The 22,231-nt window shown below is 37.3% G+C and overlaps 1 protein-coding gene across 2 annotated transcripts; it reads right to left on the reverse strand.

Moving 5' to 3' along the window:
- Positions 1-1,328: 1,328 nt before the first annotated feature.
- Positions 1,329-4,963, reverse strand: LOC133796963 (uncharacterized). Of its 2 annotated transcripts, none has more exons than XM_062234681.1 (7): positions 4,808-4,963; positions 4,341-4,540; positions 3,531-3,616; positions 3,282-3,428; positions 2,535-2,658; positions 1,838-2,124; positions 1,329-1,697 (listed from the first exon to the last, which is right to left on the reverse strand). In XM_062234681.1, exons 2-7 carry the CDS (start codon positions 4,528-4,530, stop codon positions 1,605-1,607), a joined length of 927 nt encoding a protein of 308 aa, XP_062090665.1. In that variant the 5' UTR covers positions 4,531-4,540; positions 4,808-4,963; the 3' UTR covers positions 1,329-1,604. The 2 variants fall into 2 exon arrangements, with proteins under 2 accessions (XP_062090665.1, XP_062090666.1); XM_062234682.1 differs by having other exon boundaries at positions 3,531-3,644.
- Positions 4,964-22,231: the final 17,268 nt, after the last annotated feature.

A 22,231-nucleotide genomic window follows, 5' to 3' on the forward strand; every position in this document is an offset into this window, starting at 1 on the left:
TTATTAATATGATCTTTTTTTCTATAATTTTCTTATTTTTTATTTTAAAATAATAAATAGTGGTCATAAAAAATATTTTTATTTTTTAGTTTAGAAAATGAAAATAAAAAATAAGATTTAAAAAAAATGTTACCAAACATGTTTTTTATTTTTTAAACAAAAAATAAAAGTTACCAAACACATTTTTATTTTAAAAAAATAAAAAATAAAAAACAAAAATGGTTACCCAACACATTTTTATTTTATAAAAATAAAAAAAACATAAAAAAAAAATATATTTTTATTTTTGAGTTTAAAAAATTTTAAAACAAAAATTTTACCAAACGCAACCAATGATGTTACCTACATTGGTAACTATTTATAAAGCATGAATAAAGAAGATAACAGAAAAATATATAGCGATTAAAAAGAAGTTTGAGAACTGTAAAAAATTTAGTCAAAGAAAAAAAATACATTAGTTAGGATAGGTAAGAGCTGTAGATTTTATTACAGGATTTGCAATACTGAGTTAAAGAAAGAAAAGAAAAAGTTGCTGTGTCCTTAGCTGAACCAAAACATTTAGAAAATTAAAAAATGTCGAAAATTAGTATGGCAGAAGTGTGTGCAACTTATTTTTTTTATAGTAATAATATGTACACAAAAAAATATACACTAGAATATTACACCTAATTGTTTTTTTATTTTAAATAATATGCCCTATTTTAAATAAATGTTATTTGTTGTTAAAAAACTATTCTTAAATGAAAAATGAATTGCTTTAAGTTGAAAAAAATTTAAAACATGTTTTTGAATTATACCAATAAAAATATGAGAAATTTGTGAAAATAACTTTTTTTTTTTTTTTGAGTGATTTTGCACTTTGATTTACTTTTGATAATTTTTTACAAAATAGCCTATGTCTAAAATTCGACCAGTTTTTTAAATTTTTCGATCAGTTGTCTAAATTTTTCGACCACCTGTCTAAATTATGGAAAGTCATTTTACAAAAAATTATTAAAACTAAATTAGAGTGCAAAATAACTTTAAAAAATAGCCATTTTGCCAAAAAGCCTTAAAAATATACATATATTAATATATTTGTAACTTAAAATATTGTATAACTGTTACAGGCATGGAAGGAGTAATAGCCTCAACTAAAATTCAACTTCGTTAAAGGAGCCACCCATAAAACATGACACAATGTACACACTCTGATCAACATGCACAGAGCGAGAATCCAATACTAAATATAAATGCGTATATAGACTGTTACCTCCGCTAGTTTTAATACCTGTACAAGTAGAAGTCCAACGATTAATGGCATATTTGAATTTCGAAAAGAAAATATATACAAAATATATACTTTAAAATATGTAGTATTAGAGGCATACTTCTTCAATCCCGAAACATAAGCTTGAGAAAAGTAAATACTGCACAAATGCTGACATTTTTGTCAAACCTGTCAAATGAGGTTTACATTTTGGTGAGCATTGAACGAAAATGAGGGATTTCTTTCTCTTTGCGCTTTTTAGAGTTGAAATACAGTTAAAAGGAGCGAATTCATTTTTCATTAACCAAGAAGTTTGAAACACTCAAGAGGAATAAATTCACGTTCCTATACATCATTACAACAACTTAAGCATTTTCAAACGTTCTTCATTTTCTGGATCCAATTTCGGTGGTGTATAACAGCCATGAAGATCCTCCACTATGTATTCCTGCATAATTTTCAGAAACAGAAATCACCCCATTATATGTAAGTTCTCATAGCCAACCAATGAATCAAGTCCACACTTGCACAAAATCCAATAAACAACCATGCAGAAGTAAATGAAAAATGAAAACACTCAAAACCCACCCTAGTGAGTTCCCTCTTCGTGAGGATGTGGTAGTGTCTCTGCCAAATCCTCTGTACAGCCATGGTGGCAGCAAGGAATCCATAAGCTATGCCAAGAATCGCAAAGACCACAACAAAAACAATAACTAGAGCAAAACATGCTTCCATGGACGCTGGAAAGCAATCCAATATTCCCCAACCATAACAACAATTCTGGCAGCCAGCCATTCGTGGATCGTTGCTATTAAGTGATGAGCAATGCAGTATAAGCCCAAAAAATCCAAGCAGCACAAAAAAAGCCAGTACCCCTGGAATTTTCAAGAACACAAAACACTATTTTAAGAAGATCCCATGCGAGAAATTGAAAGCGAATTGATACACTATTACTGCATTTTCCTTTTCTGGCTCTTATTTGTCTGTTTAGAGAGGAAAAAAAACTATTACTAATCCAATTTTCCTTTTCCTTATATATAAAGTAGGAAATGATAGACCTATAATATTTTGAAAAGGCCATAGAAAGACATAAGACATGGCCTATGACAACAATTATAGTACGATAGAAAAGTGGGGTTACAAGGCACAACACTAGCTGGACATTAACATTCAAAACATTAAATAAAAGGAAAAGACATAGTAATCACATGCGTGGCACGAGCTCTCAATGCAAGCAGGAAAAACTAATAAGACTGCATAACATGGTTTGAAGATAATAGTTTACCTATACAATAATAAAAAGGTATAGGATGTTTTGACAAAATGCGATCCCAGCCATCGCTAAATGAATTTCTGAATGCCCCATCTTTGTCCATTAGATATGCAAAGCCAGCCATGGCAGCAATTACCTAGAAATACATGTCCCACATTATACCTACTGCTGTTTAAAAAGAGGGGAAAGAAAAACTAAATCTCAACCAAAACAATAATGATTGGAGACCCATAATCAATATAGAAGGCACTAAATTTTTATCAAACTTACATTTGGAGCACTATGAAGTACAAACCTTGAAAGCAATCTCTCACCTAATATTTCTACCTCATACAACTACCACAGTACCGTATTCCATTACAATATCGAAATAAAACGTCAAAATAACATTACCACACAACTCTTGTCCACATTCTGTACAATATTCAAGAAGTCCCACTTAAATAATTTCTGAATGGATGACATAAATCACCAATTATAAATGTCCTATCTACGTGTCAAAATACTCATACATTAACAGCTTAAACAAGTTACACCATAGTCAAGTTCAAAAACAAATAAATTAAAAACATGAGAGAACATATTTGTACTTTATTAGCAAATGTAAATTATAAGATCAAAACTAAATAAAACATAGGAGCAAAGCGGAAACCAATATGGCATAAAGACAGAGAACTTGCGTCTTTTGTAGTAAATAAATGAAACTATAAAATTTTCACGAGCAGTTCAATGAAAAAGAGAAATAGTATAATATCTTACAGTTTGTACAGCCAAAAACACAAGAACAACATCTCTTGCCACAAACAGTCGAAATTTAATTTTACGCCATGAGTTGTCCTCATATGATTCGACTCGTAGATGAAATTGAGCTTTACAAGTTGTGCAATGAGAGAAAGCAAATCCTTCCTAAGAAAATAAATAAATAATTACTCAGAATGTTGCTAAATTAAATTACTACTGAATAGCTTAGCAGCACAGCATCAGTCATAAGTGTCAAAAAAGAATTACCTTAACAGAACGCCAATGGTCAAGACACGATCGATGAACAAATTGCTGGGTGCCTTTGCACATGCAGGGAGAAATCATTTCATCCTCTATAAGATTGAACAACAGGATTTTAGGCTGAGAATATGAGCATTTATTTTAGTAGCAATTACATTGTCTGTAAAAATTTCTACATGTAATGAGTATGATGTATACAAAGGTAAAACAACAACACTAGATGAACATACTCCCAAGAAGTAGAGTAAGAAGAAAGTGGGAGGAAGGAAAGAATAAATTCTAAATTTTTAGAAAAGACAGTTTGTAACGAACATATCATTTATTTGGGGAAGCAAAAACTGTTAAGCAATTAACTATTCAAGATTCCTAATTTTAATTTATGTGGTTTGCTACCATCTCAAAAACTGATACTAAGCTAAGGAAGAGTGATATCGAAAACAAATAAAATAAAAAAGTTAACAAGCGCAAGATCTCATGGTTTACCTTGTTGGAGTATGAAGGTAAAGGTTAGTATCGAGGTCTTACTATTAATAGCGGGGTAAGTCCAATTCTACTTGTTCTTCCCCCCCACCACAAACTCTCTTAACCCCAAATTAATAGCGGGGTAAGTCCAATTCTACTGAGCTATTCTAACATTTTAGAAGCTAACAGCCAAATTTCAGAAACAAAAAAATATGAAGATTTTCCATGCGTCTATTAATAGAGATAAATACAAAAGATTACAAATTGATGTATAAAAAATTGCAACATCAAATTAACACAAATGTCGACACAATTTTCATTTTAAAAAAATAAGTAACACGAGGTTCAAGTCACCTGGCTCAGCATCACTTTCAAGACAAATGCGGCAACAAGGTATAGAGCCAGCCTCAATATCATCTTCATCCTTTATTTCATTTGAGCTCCCCGAGGAGGAAGAAATAGAATCAACCTGGCTCTCCAGCAACGGGTCTGAATCATCATGTTCCTGAGCCCCCATTGGCTCTAGCTGTACTTCCCCTCTCATTGATCGGAACCTAATACAAATTTAAAAGAATCAAAGAAAAAAAAAAAACCCCTCAAAACCCTGGAGTCAAAGATCGAACATCTAATTTAATCGACACGAAACTCCCAGTAAATCAACACTAAAAATTGCAGAGTCTAAAATCTATATTCTTAATTGAGTTTTCCGTTATGTAAATTTTCTCTCTGAGGTTTTCTAAGCCATTAAACAGACAGATAAACGAATAGTGACAAAGTCGTATTCATGTATCAGATGATTATGTAAAATCGACAAAGAGTACCTGGATTTTTCTTGGGGAAATTCTGAGAGAAAAGTTGGTGAGTGTACTACGGTGGAACCGAAGGAAAAATGGAAGAACTTTTTGTTGGGAATGGATTTGATGAAACGAATTGACAAATAGGAGCGAGAGGCTTGTTATCTAAGCGCTCAGTCGTACGACGCACGATCATGATTCATAATTCATCTACTGCACGTCCGTTCATGGGGCTTGGGCCTCGAGCTCGACGGATTTTCATGGATTCTTTACATGCCAGAGTTCATACGGGCCGAAGCCTAGTGGACCAACGTAGTAGACCCAGTTTAACAAGTGGAAATGATGTGGTATGAATTATTTTTGAGCAAATTATATGAAATATGGTATTTTTTATATAAGTTTCATAAATATGGAGTTTTCAACTTATGGATTTTTTTCCATATTTTTGTTTTATCTTATTTTTCTACTTAAGTGATTATAATAACCGGTTACTACTATCGAATTAATTAATTTAAAAATTAGTGTGGTGGTAAACGATTACCACTATCAAAATAAATTAATTTTTATTACTTAGTGATGCGGTAGTAATCAGTTACCATCATCAATTCTTTTTAGTTACTACTATAAAATTAAATTTTATGTTTTTAGTGATGGGGTGATAACCGATTATTACTATCAAAATAAGAGTGGTAACCAATTAACACCATTAAAATAACTCATTACGCTAATAACAATTAGATCTTAAGCCTAAATAAAAAAATGGAGGTAACCGGCTGAATTTAGAAATTTATTGTACTTTTTAACGATTAAAATAATGAGTCATTTTGGTAAAGTTATTGGTATCCTGTTAATGTGGAGGTTATAGAGTTTTTCACTACGTCTTTCATCCTCGCATCTTGTTCGCATGGTAGCCATCGTGATTGTGTTATTCAATCGTTCGTGGGTTTCATAGTCCAAACTCTGTGATTTCTTCATGCGACAATGGCCTCCTATTTTCTTCCGTGTGAGTCTCTTTGGTGTTTCCTCTACACTTTTCTCACTGTAACTCTGTTTCTCTATCAGCGTGTATTTTGATCGATCTAGCATAAGGGTTGGTTGAATACAAACTTTATCCATTATGAATACAAATCTCATAACTCAAAATACAAACCCGCAAAAAAACCAAATTACAGTATTACCTCTGGAAACACCCATTAAGTTATTTTTAAAACTTTACAAAATATAAACCTATAAAAATATTGATTCCAATAAGGATGAACATTTTTTTATCCAGTAAACATATTGTCTACCGAATGTTACCATATAGAAAACAAAATAGAACTATAGTAAAAAGTAAATTGTCCCTTGTGATGGACCACACACCTCAAATTGAGGTGAGGGATTAATCATTGCCTTTGTAGTTTATGTTCAAGTTTCACCCTATCTTGCTGGGTTTCTTTAAGCTTGGAGTTTTCCTCCTTTTTTTTGTTTTTTTTTCTTTTTTTGAGGTTGAATTTAAATTGTCTTCTTTGTGGTTAGAGAGCTATAAGCATTTTAGATTTATCAACCATTTTCGAGAGCTTTATTATGGGTTTTATGGTGAATGCTTCCTATTTTCATATACAAAATATAAAATAGAAAACACCAAACAGCCTAACATATGAATATTCATGTCAATACTCAAATTGACAAAGAATACTATTGAAGAGTTGTCTCGTTTTTATACAATGGATGTGGCCTGGATCATGTCTGGTCGCGGCCTACCAGTCAGAGAGTAGCGGTTGCGGCCATGATTGTTAGTGGTCGTGACCTGTGCCCATGTCTCAACATGCGTTTTGGATGTTTTGACATTTCTGGGTTTTATATCAGAAAATCAGTTTTGACGGGATTTGCTGATGTAGCTGGTTCTCTTATTATAGCTATATTTAGCCTCCTATTGCCCGAAATTCGTCATTTTACCGCATTTCCCGCTAATCCTCAAGTGGTCCTATAAGTTTCCAATTAATCTTGATCTGTCCAACTAATCACCAAATAATTATCCATTAACCAATAAATCCCAAATACGCAGTAAGTCCCCGAAATACCCCTAGGCTCACCTCGAGCCAAGTATTAGACCTCGTTGTGACTATTCCGCTAATCCGCTCACTAGGATTGCCTCGAGTTGAATACTGCAAATATATCCACATCATAATGTGGTCTCAATCATTTAGCTCATAACATGTATGCCATCAACGGACCAAAATTACAAATATGCCCTTATAAACAAGAACGGGTCCATATGCATATTTAATACACATAATACATGCATATATATATATATTCATATTATCATACAAATCATGTATGCCACGTAGTCACACATTTAATCAATTAATTTTGTATATAAATCCAACTATGCCCTCCAGGCACAGTAATCAAGGCACTCAGCCTTAATAACTAATTCGGGACGTTACAACTATCTCCTCCTTATTGAAATTTCGTCCTTGAAACGTCTTGGGATACCAATCCCGCAAATCTGACTATAGCCTCAGAGTCTAGTCTTTTACCTTGCTATCTCTTTGTAACACCCTCACAAGAGTGATAATATTATTATATAAGACTTTATCTCATTTATCAAAAATCTCACTGCTTTGCCTTGCATAGTAAACTCCACTGAAATCCTAGGGTCTCTTCACCCCCATCAGCGGTAATACTTAACATTTCTTTCCATTGATATTGGCACCAGTAACACCTTATAAGTCACCACCCATATTGGGGTAAGGCTAATTTGTAGGCCCCTGGCCTAATTCTTATTAGGATCTCAAAAGTCTACCAAATCGTGAGTCAAAACTCCTCTTCCTTTCCCAAAATATCATATTCTTTCTAGTCCACAATACTTGGAGAAGTACAACGTCTCTAGTCTTGGAACTCCACGTTCCCATATTGAAATTTGCAAACTCTTATGTCTTTTCAAATAAGCAGACCCTTCTACCCTAACAATCCTAATAACTTCATTTGTCCTTCGGACCAATTATGAACCACAATACTTCCTATCTCTCATTTCATTACTCGAAATGAGTACCTCTCGCTCCCCATCTCACTGTATCTTATTCAGAGTCACCCTAGTCGTTGACCGGCATTCATCACCGTGATTATTCACTCAAGGGACCGTACTTATCTCAATGCCTTCAAAAACTTACACATCTGAGGTAAAATTCTTAAAGTTTGAATCATCCCTTCAGATTGTCAATCTATCTGAAGGTAACCGATAATTCTAAATCCCAACCTTATACTCATTGCGCTCTACAACCCTTTTTCAGAACTTGGGAAATAAAGGGTCTCAGTCCGACACTATCGACTTCGGTGTCCCACGAGGACATGCGGTCTCCCTTCGCCCATACACATTCTTGTTATACTAGTTCACACGAACCGAAGTGTGCTAACCCAATTTGTTGAGTCAAAACCTTTTGTATCCACCCATCTTACCGACAATTTAATGTAATCCACCCTTACGGTCCCCAACTATATCTATAACACCCTACTACCTTAGAGCCATTACTAAGTGAGTTTAAAATATGCATTTAACTAGCTAACCAAGCATTTAACTCAAAAATGTAGCTAAACTGTATTAAAGTCACATAATTTGAAAATGAAAACATTCATTGAAAGTTATAAATGTTTTAACCTTGGGGATCCCGAAAATATTGTTTATAAATATTTACAACTCAAATATGTTCTTGAGTCGACTAAACGATAAAATAGGATTCAGTACAAAGCATCTCCCAAAATATCCCTGGCCGTGGCAGCCAGGGAGACCAGACATGTACGCGTCGCCTCACACTCTCCATACTCATGGTTGGTCAGCTCTCCCCTTGCCTTTACTTGCACCACAGAGCACCCGTGAGCCGAAGCCCAGCAAGAAAACTCCACACAAATAGACAACATATGCATATCAATCACTCAGCACATAGCAAACCCGCCAACAGGCTAAACATATACGGTCGTGCCGTCCCAGGCGCTTTACCGGGCCCTGGGTTCGCGGTTCACACCGTAAGGATATCCCAGGTATCCTTTAGGGTCTTACCCTGGCAACTCGCACTCCGCGTGCTAAACGCTGCTCTCAGCCCCCTTGCCGTTCTCGGCCTTCGCCGTTCTCGGCCTTCGCCGTTCCCGGCTCTTGCTGATCATTCACATATATATGCACACATAGCATGATTAAACAAACACTTAAACATGTACTAACACAATCAATGGGATACGCCCTACACATAATCATTTTGGTTCGTGCCCTGCAATACAACTATGGGGCCTCGCTCTGCTCTACGGGTACAGCAGTTCTCTTACATGTGTCTCGAGCTTCTTAAGCACCGAAATCTCGAGCACGATCCTCTAACCCAAGCCTCGCTGATGACCTAGTGACAACACATACATAGAATTCTCATTACTAACCAATTTATAATCATCTCCTGGAACCAATCCCGTGCTCTCAGGACCTCCCGTTTCCCCCCACAAGGTAGCGGAAGCATCCCCCGAGCCCCCTGAGCCAACACCCCAAAAAAACATTTTTCCCCTACCCAGAAATGGCCTAGCACCGCGGCACCACCCTATAGGGGCCGCAGCGCCCAGATTGGTGCCCTTCCCCTGATGCATCCTAGCGCTGTGGCACGGAAGAACAGGGTCGCGGCTCCCATACACAAACCTAAAAAACTGGGTTTTTCTCCAACATTTTCCTGAGCCAAAACACTTCCAAATCAATACCAAGACATACCTAAATCCCAAATTCATTCCAAAACCCCAAATAGACTATATGGCAACTCGAAAACATCAACAACAAACCCAAACACACATTCAAACCCATGATTCACAAATTGGTTAAAAACTTCATAAAACTTAAACCTGACCTTACAAAACTTAAACCACCCTTCAAAAATCTTAAACCACAGCAACAATCAACTTCAAAGATGCATGAAACCCTTACCTCAATTTGAATTTCAACCTTCAGCTGCTCCCCAACCAAATTCCAAACTTAATTCTCTTGATTCCCAAGTTGAGCCTCACCAAATCTTCACTTCAATGACCCACAAGATAAAATACAACTCAGCTCACAAATTCAATACTTTCAGCAAGAATTCAACAAAATTTGGATTAAGACTTACCTTTGATTCTAGCTAAACCCTTTATGCTCTTGAGTTTCTGCTCTAGTATCCTCCAAAACCAGCACCTTAAAGAGTAAGGGAGAGTGAACTGCTTGGGAGAGGAAGGGAGAAGAGCTGAGAGTTTTCTTCTGATTATTTCCTTGTAATTCCCTTCCACATGCCCCTAGAATCAGCTGCCAAAAGGTCCAAAATACCCTTGTGTTAATTTAAATCCTTAAGTGCCTCCAAGGGCAATTTAGTCACTTCACCCAAATCCCGCTAAATCCTCAAGTATTCCTATAAATCCACATTTAGCCCCGACATGTTTAAACCATTACTAAAATTCTAACCGCTACTCAATAATTCCCGAACACTTTACAATATTCCCAAAATACCCATAAGCTCCTCCCAAGCAGGGTATTTGACCCCGTTGTGACTTTTAGCAAAACAGCTCCCTAGGACTGTCTCGGAACGTGCATCACAATTATATCACCACCCACACGTGGTATCAATCACAATACACCTAAATATAACATTTATGCCCTTAGCGAGCTAAAATTACAGATATGCCCCTAACAATCAAATGGGGCCCACATGCATAATTAATTCACCTAAACATACATTTCTAATCACATATTCATTAAATTCACATATTAATACAATATAACAATTATTGCCCTCCCGGCACGCTAATCAAGGCCCCAAGCCTCATTAGCGAATTTGGGTCGCTACAATATCCTTCCGCACTAACTCTAGGATATCCTAGAGTCATAATTGTCTTTCTGGCCTCTGATTATCATCTCCCACTTGCTAGACGAATTAGGCAATACACCTCCCGGTATGCAAACTTAGGTCCTAATACCCATTCAAACTTCCTAGATACAACAATTATAAGGAGGTAGTATAAGACTCATCTTGAATATCCACCTCAGTGCCAGCTTCCATCGGATCATTCATCCGATCCTCATATCCTAACCCATTCATACTAAAATAGTAGGATTTCTAACCATTCCTACAAGATCTTCTCTCTGTATTTCATTGTTCATAGAAGTATAACCACCAACTATCAATCACCGATTTTATTCAAATCTCAGCCGTCACCTTTTCTTACTTAATGTAGTCCATGGCGAATCATACAACTGGCAAGGACTTTTTCCACTCAAAGTGTCAGCCTCTAAATTAGTTTCTCTAAGTAATAAGGATTCCAATGTGGGTCCTTTACTAGTTCCCACTAGCGCTTTTGTCTCAAGGTCAACCCCCTATGGGTGACAAAATGCTTTAATTTTCATGCAATTGTATGCACTTGTTTTCCATAAGTGTTGTCACCTCACCCTAACCGTGGCTATCTGGCATTACTGTCAACTCAACGCCCCATGTAGAACATCCATGTTCTTATCCTTTCATCTATCGTAAAGCGCACCCTATTCCTTGATGTACACACAGCGCACCCTATTCCTTGATGTACTGCACTGTAATTTCATGTTTTAAGCAAGGACAGTGTCCATCACGTCGTCCCCCCATATCAGCCCCTCACATGCATATTCTAATGCCATGGCGTGCTAACCAATCTTTATTAACTTCTAAAAATCTAGTACTCGACTATCCATTCAAACAAATTTAGTCTCTTACGTTACCTCAGTCCAGGGTATGGTTGTCCTTGAAAACGCCTCAAGTAGTAGCTAATGTGTCCTACTGTAATGCCCTGGTTACTCCAATACCGTTACTGTGAACTTTGAACCGCGCTTAACTCGCTAATCGAGTTCTTTGGTTATAAACGTGCATCTAGGTGTCATTAATAGGTTAAGGTGGAAAACCAATCAAAAGGAAATGATATATTTTATTTAAAACATAAATCTGTTCATGGGCCCATCAAAACATTTACAAGTGTCGATGCGGTTCTTCGCCGGCAGGTAATTAAGAAAATAAGAGGAAGAGATCAGTGCTTAATAATGAACTGAAATAGATAAATGATCTTTACATGGACTGGTGACACAATTACGTTTTTAGGTGGTTCAAAGGTTAAAATACTTCTACTCCACCAGCCAATATTATTGCTATATTTCTGGTATTCTTTACAGGGTATTTTGTTACACAATAGAATCCAACCCCTTCCAACTCCCAGGGTCTCCATATTTATAGGAGAGGGTACCGGGGAGTTGGCAAAGGGGGGTCATCCCGTGACCCTCTTACCCATCATGTCACTCCTGTGACATTCATGATTAATTCATAAAACCTGACAAATGAAGTGTGGTCTAATCAACAGGTAAGGGGGGTAATGGGCCGCACGGCCCAACCCAGTCGTGGGTGCCTGAATACTCACGTTCATGCTGCGTGTTTGAGAATTCAGGGATATATCAGACACGTGATGTCTGATATATGCACGTTTACATTGCGTGGTTGACTTTTATAAAAGGTCATAGCTTCCAACTCCAGCTCGTATCCCTAGCTGGATGCCTTCTCGACCTACGGCCTTCATAGTCCTGACTCGGCCCTTAAGTAATCTTGGCGAACCTTTGGCTACCTCGAGCTACAGAGGTAAGACCTGGCGACAGCAGCTCCAGTCATGGGGTATCCACGTGGCTGATATAATTAGGTCATATCTCAGCTCGCTAATAGCCCGTTGGAAAATCAGGGCGTACAACAAGTTATTTACAATCCCAAAATGGTCATTACAGTTTAAATTTACAACCCGCCAACCTAAGCGACAAAATTAGGGTTAACCTCTAGTCCCTCTGAGAAACTCCTTGGCCGTGGTGGTCAATGTTATATTATTTTATAATATAATGTAATATTATATTATATTATAATATAATGTTTTAGATTAAATAAATGTGACAAAGAGTGTCACATATCGTAACATATAATAGAGAGTTACAATATTTAGATATATGAGATACATCCAAATAATGTAACATATTTGGTGTTACAAATTTGTAACTTCCAAATATTACCCTTTATTGTATAAATTTGTTGTTACACAATATTGAGATGAATTTCATAAAGCCATTTGAGAAATGGCTGTTAGAGATATGATTTTAACCACAATAATGTGTTTTGGGGGTCACAAAATCATTTGGGAGGGTTTGGAACCGTTTGGAAAAACAGCACAATTTTAAATGCTGAAAATGGTCAGTGGCCGCAGCCACTGAATGTTGGTAGCCGTGGCCTGTGGGACAGAGACTAGTGGCCGCAACCACAAGCCAAAAATTGACCATTTTTTCAGTTTTTTCAATCTTTGTTGAACGGCTCAAAAAACCCAAATAACTCCCAAATCTCATTTTTAATTCCATATTAATCCAATTAAACATTGGTAATAGCCATGGGGGTTGGTGGAATTTGAAATTCAAAGGGTATCTCTAAACTCTATAAATAGGAGCCTATAGCTCACTTGTAAGATACAATATTTCTATCCATTAGAGCACTTGGCTAGAAACACCTTGAGGCTTGATAATTCCAGAAAACATTTCCTATAATTTGTGAGAGATCCTTTAGTGCTTGAGTTAGGGGGAAATAAGCTTTTGGACAAAGGCTTCAAACCTTGTTCAAGTTGGTGATCCCCAACACTCTTCACTTTGGTAGTGTGAGTGAGAGTTGTTTATCTTTTGTTTCTTGTTCCTTTCTTTCATTCTATTGCTTTTCATCTTTATATTGTTCTTCTCTATTTACTTGTATTTCTTGTTCAAGAGTTGTAATCTTTTCTTTTCTTTTGTTTCAAACACTTACTTTATTTGTAACATTTTGCTTAGAGTTGTATTTTACTATTCTCTTTTTCTTCATCATCTTCTTCATTTTCTTTGTTTATTTGTAATTTTCAGTTATAGAGTTGTAACTCTTTTTAATCAATCATTCTTTATTTGTAATATATTGCATAGAGTTGTAATTTATTATTATTTCCATTGAGGCAAAATACATATTTTCCTAACAGTCAAGCAGCCGCATATGTACACATCACCACCTAAGCTTTCCACTCAAGGTTGGGTGAGCTTTTCTTTCCCTTTACCTACACCACATAGCACCCATGAGCCAAAGCTCAACAAGAAAACTCATTACTGCATATAAATAGTATCAAATGATTATCATTATAATCATACAGAGCTTATAGCCCTGAACTGATGAGTGAATATCACTTTGTGGTTACGATAACCATGAGGGAGCGTATAGCTCTAATCAGTTGAGTGGTTTTTAACACTTGAGGTTCTGGTAAACCATAATGAGTGACTGACAAGCAAGTCACTACGGGGTTCGACACCCATAGCCATGTGACTAAACAGTCACTGGGGCTCTCTGGCCCTGGCTCTAATCAGATGAGTGACTAATGGGTAGTCACTACGGGCTCGGCACCCACAGCCATGTGACTAAACAGTCACTGGGGCTCTCTGGCCCTTGCTCTAATCAGATGAGTGACTGATGGGTAGTCACTACGGGCTCGGCACCCATAGCCATGTGACTAAACAGTCACTAGGGCTCTCTGGCCCTGGCTCTAAGTGACTAGCCTTTGGCTAGACAAGCGCTTTTAGTTTTAATCAAACTTGAGGTCGGTCCGACATTAATGCTCATTTGAGTCATTCAATGCAGATTTCGATTAGATCTAATCTTTATTGGCTTGCGTTAAACACGCTGAGACCGTTCTTGGCTTATTAGTCAATACCATGTGACCAGTGCTCAGTACTATTACCGAACTTGACTAATGAGTCACAGCTTCACAGTTAATACTAACACCATTGCCAATTCTGACTATTCAGTCAGTGTCATGCACAAATGAGCAAGATTTGCTAAGCATTCGATATGCAATCAACCTCCACATTTAAACATTCAACATGCCTTAAGAATAACCATGCATGTCACGTATAGGGTGCAGTTTTCTTACCTCTGGTTCGAGCGAGAATTAATAAAAGAACGACCCTTAAGAACGATCAACATTTTTGTTCCTTGACGGTCACTTGGTCATAACCAATTATGGGATTCCATCAATAAAATGAATAACAATGGTTCCCAGACCAAAACCTAGCCTCCGAGATATCGAATCCTACTAAACTGGGTAGTAAGATCGATCCCGAGGCCTAAGGTTTGAATCCCCAAGCCAAAAACCTACTTTTGGCCAAAATTCCACTAAGGGCCGCGACCCTCCCTCACCATGCCGCGACCCTCCTTCTCCATGCCGCTGCTAAACAGCCCAACAGCTTATCCCCTCATCTTCCTCAAGCTTGGGCCGCGACGCTCTAGAACAGAGTCGCGGCCCCACCTGCAACTCAGCCAAAAACCCCTGTTTTTTCCCTTTGAACTCATTTCAAAACCTCATTAAAACTCTCCCAATATCACAAAGCAAAGCCACAACTATTACCACAACTTATCTACCATATAAGCATCAAAACCTAAGTCCTACACCAATCAAAACTTCATCAAATTCTCCATTTTAATGATCAAAACTCCAAACCTTAAAACCAGCACAAAAACAGGTCAAGGCATTACAAAATGGATCTAGAACCTTACCTTAAGCTTAGGTTGAAACCTCTTCAATGGCTGAACACTAGGATAAGACCTCTAGCTTCAATCTCCAAGCTTGAATCCCCAAACTTACTTCAAAATCCAAAGGAAGGAGAAGAGAAAGATGATGAACGTGAGGGTGATAACAAAGCTCTATTTTTGGTTTCATTTTCCACAGCCTTCAACTGATATAGCCTAGGTCAAATGATCAAAATACCCTCCAAGCATAATTCATCTCTTAACACGCCCCAAGGGCAAAACTGTCCTTTTACACCTATCTCGTTAATCATAATTAACACTCTCTGATTCCCACTATTCTCGAATACCAATAGAATCATAACCCATTACCCTTTAATTCCCGGTAATGCTCTAATCATCAAACCACCTCGAGACTCACCCCGAGCCCCGAATTCAAACCTGTTATGACCAAACCGATAATTTAAATTCAAAGATCGTCTCATGTCGAATGGCTCGAACAAATCTACATTATGATGTGACCTCAACAATAGTTCACCAACATGCATGAAAATACACAATTATGCCCTCAACGGGCCAAATTACCAAAATACCCCTATGATGAAATGTGGACCCACGTGCATGCGTTTAACATCATATTATAATAGAATTCACATAAACATGCATATAATCATTTAATGGCATATTAAATCAATTATGGCCCTCCTGGCCTACTAATCCAACAATTAAACCGCATTAGGGATTTCAGGGCATTACACCTTCCGGTCTCACTGTACTTCTCACCCCCAAGGCATTCTTTTAGCAATGTCCTTATGGTTTCTATCTTAATTACCTCACACATGATCCCATCACTTCCCATAACGTAACCTTGGATATTCTCTGGAGAAATCAGAACTTATTCCTTCTGGAACCTTACCTGTAACCCTACTTCCTTAGTCTTGGTACTATCAATGAAGTGGTCATTCGTGTTCTGCTTCTAACTGGGAGTAGACCAAAACATCCTTAATCAATCTGAATATGAATTGTCCATACTATTCCTATATTCACGACTTGTCCAGAATTGAACCTCTCAAGCATTCCCAAACACTATAAACAACATATGAATCCTAAAAAATCAAGCCAACACATTACCAAAGCCTAAAATCCAAACCTTGAGTTCAAAACTCAAGAACACCAAAACCAAACTTAAAATTCAACAAGAACAGAGAAATTTACTTACCCCTACTACAGATTACGACCCTAATTTTATCCTCCAGTGATCCTAGCTCCTATTTCAGGTTGAATCCAAAATTCTCAAGCTCTTCCCTTCCCAAATGATCAAACCCACCAAGGCACCAAGAAGAGTAGAGAAAAACCTATTTCAAGTGGAATTCTCAATAATGGATCTTGGATCTGGTTAGTGCCAGCTAGAGATTAGGGAGAAAGTTATATAAAAGACTGTGTTTATATCAGATAAGGGCACTGGGAGTGCTGAGTTATAATTCGAGAGTTTGATTAATGTTGAGTTGCCTTACTGTGACAGATGAATAGAGTAATCAAAGGTTTATTTGAATGGGATTTGTGATTGTCTTGGACAATGATTCGTGGTATTTTCTCTGCGGAAATTTGTCGAGGTCAAGGAACGCCTTAGGGGCAGGAGTTTCCTTGGGTGGTAAAGATGTTTCAGGTGCCTTGGGAATTAATTCTGAGTCTTCTTGTAGATCAAAATCAGGTTGGAGGTGGTTATGACACCTCAGTAGCAGAGAAAAGTGATTGCCTATGCAACATGTTGAGTAAAGGATTTGACCAGAACTGGGGTAGAGTTTTGGTGGGCCAGGTGGCTAGATTTATGCTGGAGATTACTATTTTCAGAAAAATATCAAAAGGAAAACAGTTAAGCGAACCAAGGATAGAAAGGTTGAATGGAAAGTCTTAGCTGGATTAGCCAAGAGTTGTGCCGTGTCAGATATGAATTTATTGTGGTATGGAGACCGGACTTGGAATCCGATGGACACTGAGATTAGTTGGGAGATTTTTGATGAATCTCATGCTATTCTTTTATTCTCTTCATTCAGGTATCATGGAAATATAACCTGATATGAAAGTGTTGTAGTGGTGGCCTTAGATGGAGAGAGATGTAATGGAGTGCGTGGTAAGTTTTTAGCCTGGTAGCAGGTTAAATCAGAGTATTAGAAATCGGTGAGGTCATGGTAGCCTCTGAGTATTTTATAATGGAAATAAGATGGTATCGCAATGGGTTTCGCGGTGGGATTACCCAGGTTAGTGGGCCAGTATGAGTTGACATTGAGTTATTGTGGACCGGTAGTCCAAGTGAGTTTATTTTGTCAGCAAGGATAAATAGTACAGCTAATCAGTATTCAAATCTCTTTGTGAAAGGGATAGGGCGCCTTCTTGAGAACTCAAGGTCTATCTTATCAAATGAAGACTCTATTGCGACTTCCAAGTTTTGGAAGGAATGGGAAGGCGATGAGTATATAGATGGAATTCAGTACAGGTTACTACTCTCAGACTGGCGGTAAATCAAAGAGAGAGGGTTATCCAATTATTATTGGAAGAACATCTTATAAGATGAATGAGTTGGTATATATCTGGATCCTGAGTTGGTTCAGGGGGCTATTGTGATTATTAGGGGTTGAAGCTTGGATGCTCACTTCTTAGAATAAATGGAAAAGTGTTTCTGAATTGAAAAGTAGGAACATGGAGTTCTAAGTAGAAGAATGTATCTTCATTAAAGTATCACCATGGAAAGGGGTGCGGAATTAAGGCAAGCTAAGCCCTAGTTCATCTCGGTGGCTGAATCCTGGATAGGTTGACTCTGGATCAGCCTTATCTTTGGCACTGTCAGTTGTATAAAGTATGTTATGCACTTCCATGCAGTAGACATGGGTTAAAGGAACTCATAAGCTGAGTAATAGGAATCTGAAAGTTAAGGTTAAGTATTCCGGTAAGGAAAAGCCATTTCAGATTGTAAAAGAAAGATTAAGATTTTGAGAAACAGGGTGCACCTTGAGTTAAGGTGTGATATAAAAACAGTGTGGTCAAGGGAACGACCTAGGAAACTGGAATCAGTTGGGTGGAATCTATATTTCGAGCAATAAATTTCGAGGACATAATTTCTATAAGAAGGGGATAATTGTAATGCCCCGAATTACCTAATAAGGGTTAGGACCTTGATTAGGAGGCCGGGAGGGCCATACTTGATTTATTATGATATTAAATGACTATATGCATGTTAGTGTGAATCATATTATTATATGATGATAAATGCATGCATATGGGAGTATTTATAATTATAAGGGCATTTTGGTAATTTGGCCCATTGTGGGCGTAATTGTGTATTTTTGGGCATGTTTGTGATTAATTAATATAGCCACATTATAAGGTGGATTGGTTCGAGCTATTCGGCATAAGACGATCATGAAATGCAAGTGTTCGGTTTGGTCATAATAAGTTTAGGCTTGGGGCTCGGGGTGAGTCTCGGGGTGATTTTTAATGATTAGAGCGTTATCGGGAATTAAAGGGTAACATGATATGATTTATTGGTATTTGAGATTATTGAGAATAGCGGGAATTGGAAGATGTTAATTATGATTAACGAAATAGGCGGGAAAGGACGGTTTTACCCTTGGAAGTCTTTAGAGGGATTTATTTGACCTAGGGGTATTTTAGTCTTTTCACCCCTAGGATTTATTATAAGCCATTAGAAGGCTGTGGAATTGTAAAAAACAGAGCATCATCATCCTTCTTTCTCTCCCTCACCCGTACACCATTTCTCCTCTTACTTCCTTTGGAATTTTTAGAGCCAATTTGAGGTATTAAGATAGGAAATCAAGGTTTGAGCTTAGGAACTTGATTCAGCCATTGAAGGGGATTTAAATTCCAGTTTGAGGTTGTAATGACCCACTAATCTAGAATTTTTGGACCATTAACGAAACTATACATAAACTTACATTTTTACGAAAATACCATAATTTTATTGAGTAACTTGTAAAATAAGAGTTACTTACAAATAAATACTAAGAAGGATATGGGATCCCATTGTCTTTAAAAACAAAACATGATTTAAATGAAAAGAATTACATAAGAAATGCGGAAAATACATAAAAAAACATAAAAAGATAAAACGAGACTACATCCTCGAATCGAATAAAGCTCGGCCCCTTGACTCCATTCACCATCGATACACATCCTCTAAGCGTCACGAATCTTACCGCCTCTAAAGCTATTTTCCTGCACATAAAACAAAAAGGAATGAGCCTAATGCCCAGCAAGGAAAATCTAACACATAGTCATTAACATAATTTCATAAGAAACATAAAGACTTTACATAACACTTAATACATACACTTATTATAATGGCCATTATTACTTGGGGTCCCATAGACTAAACAAGCTTATGCCCATGAGATTAGTGGGGTCCTACTAGCTAAGTAGGCATATGCCCATAATCTTTTTGGGGTCTTATTAGTCAAATAGGGCATAAGCCCAAGCCTACAAACATACACATTCATAACATATTCATAACATATCATATCTCATAACATAACACATAAGCAATACACATATAGATTCTACCCTATTTTCCTTACCAAAGTTACCGGGATATGATGGACTGAGTTGGGACTTTTGGAACACTCCTAGAACCATATGAGAAAGAGTGAGTCTTATGAAGAAGAAGAAATGAAAATGAATAGGAAGACTAAACCATTGAGAATTATGCTTACCGAAACTTATGTGCTCAAGAACTTGGATTCCCTAACCAAAATAAAAATGAGGTTAGGGGACTAAGTAGAAGGCTTTGAGAAAGAAAATAACATGAAACAAATGAAATAGAGTTTCGCGTTTACCTCAAAGACTTGCAAGACCAATCTAACCACAACTGAAATACTAAAGAACCTTACTTCCCAAAGTGTTTGATAAGCTTATGATGTTTAAGCTTATGATTTTCCCAAACCAGGTGTTTACACTCTCACACTCACTTAACACTAGCAGCTTCTGAACTTAGAGCAAAAGGTGAATAATGGCTGGGTACGAGGTCCTATTTATAGAGTTTGGGAATGAAAGTATCTTGATTTTACTTGAATAAAAATAATGGCTTTTTAGGTGAAAATAATTTGAATAATCGTTCAGCAGAGGCTGAAGACTCGTTCAAAAGATGCTGGACTAATGAGGAGTTTGAATGGCTGAAAGGAAAAGAATTCAAAAACGTTTGAACATATGCTGGAGGAGGGGATATATCGCCCCCTGTAGGCGATATATCGCCTGGGCTAGTATGCCCGAGGCGACCGTGTATCGTCTCATGTTTTCCGTATCTACGTGCTGCGATATATCGCCTCCTATAGCTGCGATATATCGGCACACGCTGAATATTTAAACACGAAATTACACATTTTTAGCTAAGTTTGAATGGAGTAAACAGCCTTGACTAAGCCTTCAACGTATTCAAAGCTACTGACTGACCCTATAACATTCAAACTTTACTCCTTATTAAATTTAATCCTTAAAAATACTTAATCCTTAATCACCATTCATAACATGTGCTTAAAATCCTATTGGTTGATATCTAAACCTTATAATACAATAAATATAATCCTTAATATCAGTCATATTAATCAACCTTAGGTTAAAATTAATATTCTTAAACTATAGGTCAAACTTAGAAAATCTTTAAGTACTACTATGAGTGTCCAAATAATTCCCGGTCTGAACCAAATATCCACAGTTACAAAGATAATACTAAACATACTATAATACTACTAAAAAATTAGCTAAGTAAAGTTCTTGGACTCTATAGAGGTAAGGAATTCAGCCATGAAAGTCTTGTTATACCCTGTTTTTCTTTTGGTTTTCAGCCTATAGATTTTGATGTGTTAGTTGGGAATTAATGGGAGTTTTTGAGTAAGATTGATTGGCTTTTGAAGATGTTGTGATATGTATGAAGTTTAGGGGTTGAATTGGGTGTTTGGGTGATGTTTGGGATTGGTTTGGAAGGTTGGTTTCAAGGAAAAACGCAGGGGAGGAAATCTGGTTTTTGCTGAATTGCGGAAAAGAGCCGCAGCACGGCTAGGGTGAGCCGCGGCCCACGTTGGGTGCTGGGAAGGAGTCGCCTCTGTCTAGGGGGCGGGCCGCGGCCCGACTAGGGAGGGTCGCGGCCCTTAGAGGCATTTTTGGCCAGAAATGAGTTTTTGGCTTGGGAATGCTAGCCTTAGGCCTCGGGATCGATCCTACTACCCGGTTTAGTTTGAATGGATGTCCCGGGGGCTAGATATTGGTTTGGGAACCTATGTTGATCATTTTTATTAATGGTGTCCCGTATTTAGTTATGACTAGGTGACTTCTAAAGGACTAAAAGTTGATTATTCTCAAGGGTCGTTCCTTTATTCATTCTAGCTCGAATCTGAGGTAAGAAAAATGCACCCTGTGTATATGTGACATGCATGGTTGTACTTGATGCATGTTGGATGATTATATGTGATGCATCTAATGCACAAGAAACATGTGATTAGGACATGCTTTGTATATTGAGTATGATATTGTTCAGAGCTTGAGCCTCTGTGTTTATGCATGATCCTAATTGTACTAGTATTTGTTAAGTAAGCATGCTGAATGCCCTGAATTCGGATATTGGATATGTGATATATATTTGGTGGCAATGCTTACTTGTATATGGCACAGACTAGTCAGGGATACTGACCTAAGAGTCAAAAATGGCATAGCGTCATGAACGCCGAGCCAAATGAAGATTAGATCTAATCGATATCAGCATTGAATGACTCATATGGGGTATTAATGTTGGAGCGACCCTAAGGTCAATGAAACTTGTAAGCGCTTGGCTAGTCTAAGACTAGTTACTCAGAGCCAGGGCCTAAGGTCTAGGTGACTGCTTGTCACATGGCTA

The sequence above is a fragment of the Humulus lupulus genome, chromosome 8, assembly GCF_963169125.1.
Source record: "Humulus lupulus chromosome 8, drHumLupu1.1, whole genome shotgun sequence".
Classification (NCBI taxonomy): Eukaryota; Viridiplantae; Streptophyta; class Magnoliopsida; order Rosales; family Cannabaceae; genus Humulus; species Humulus lupulus.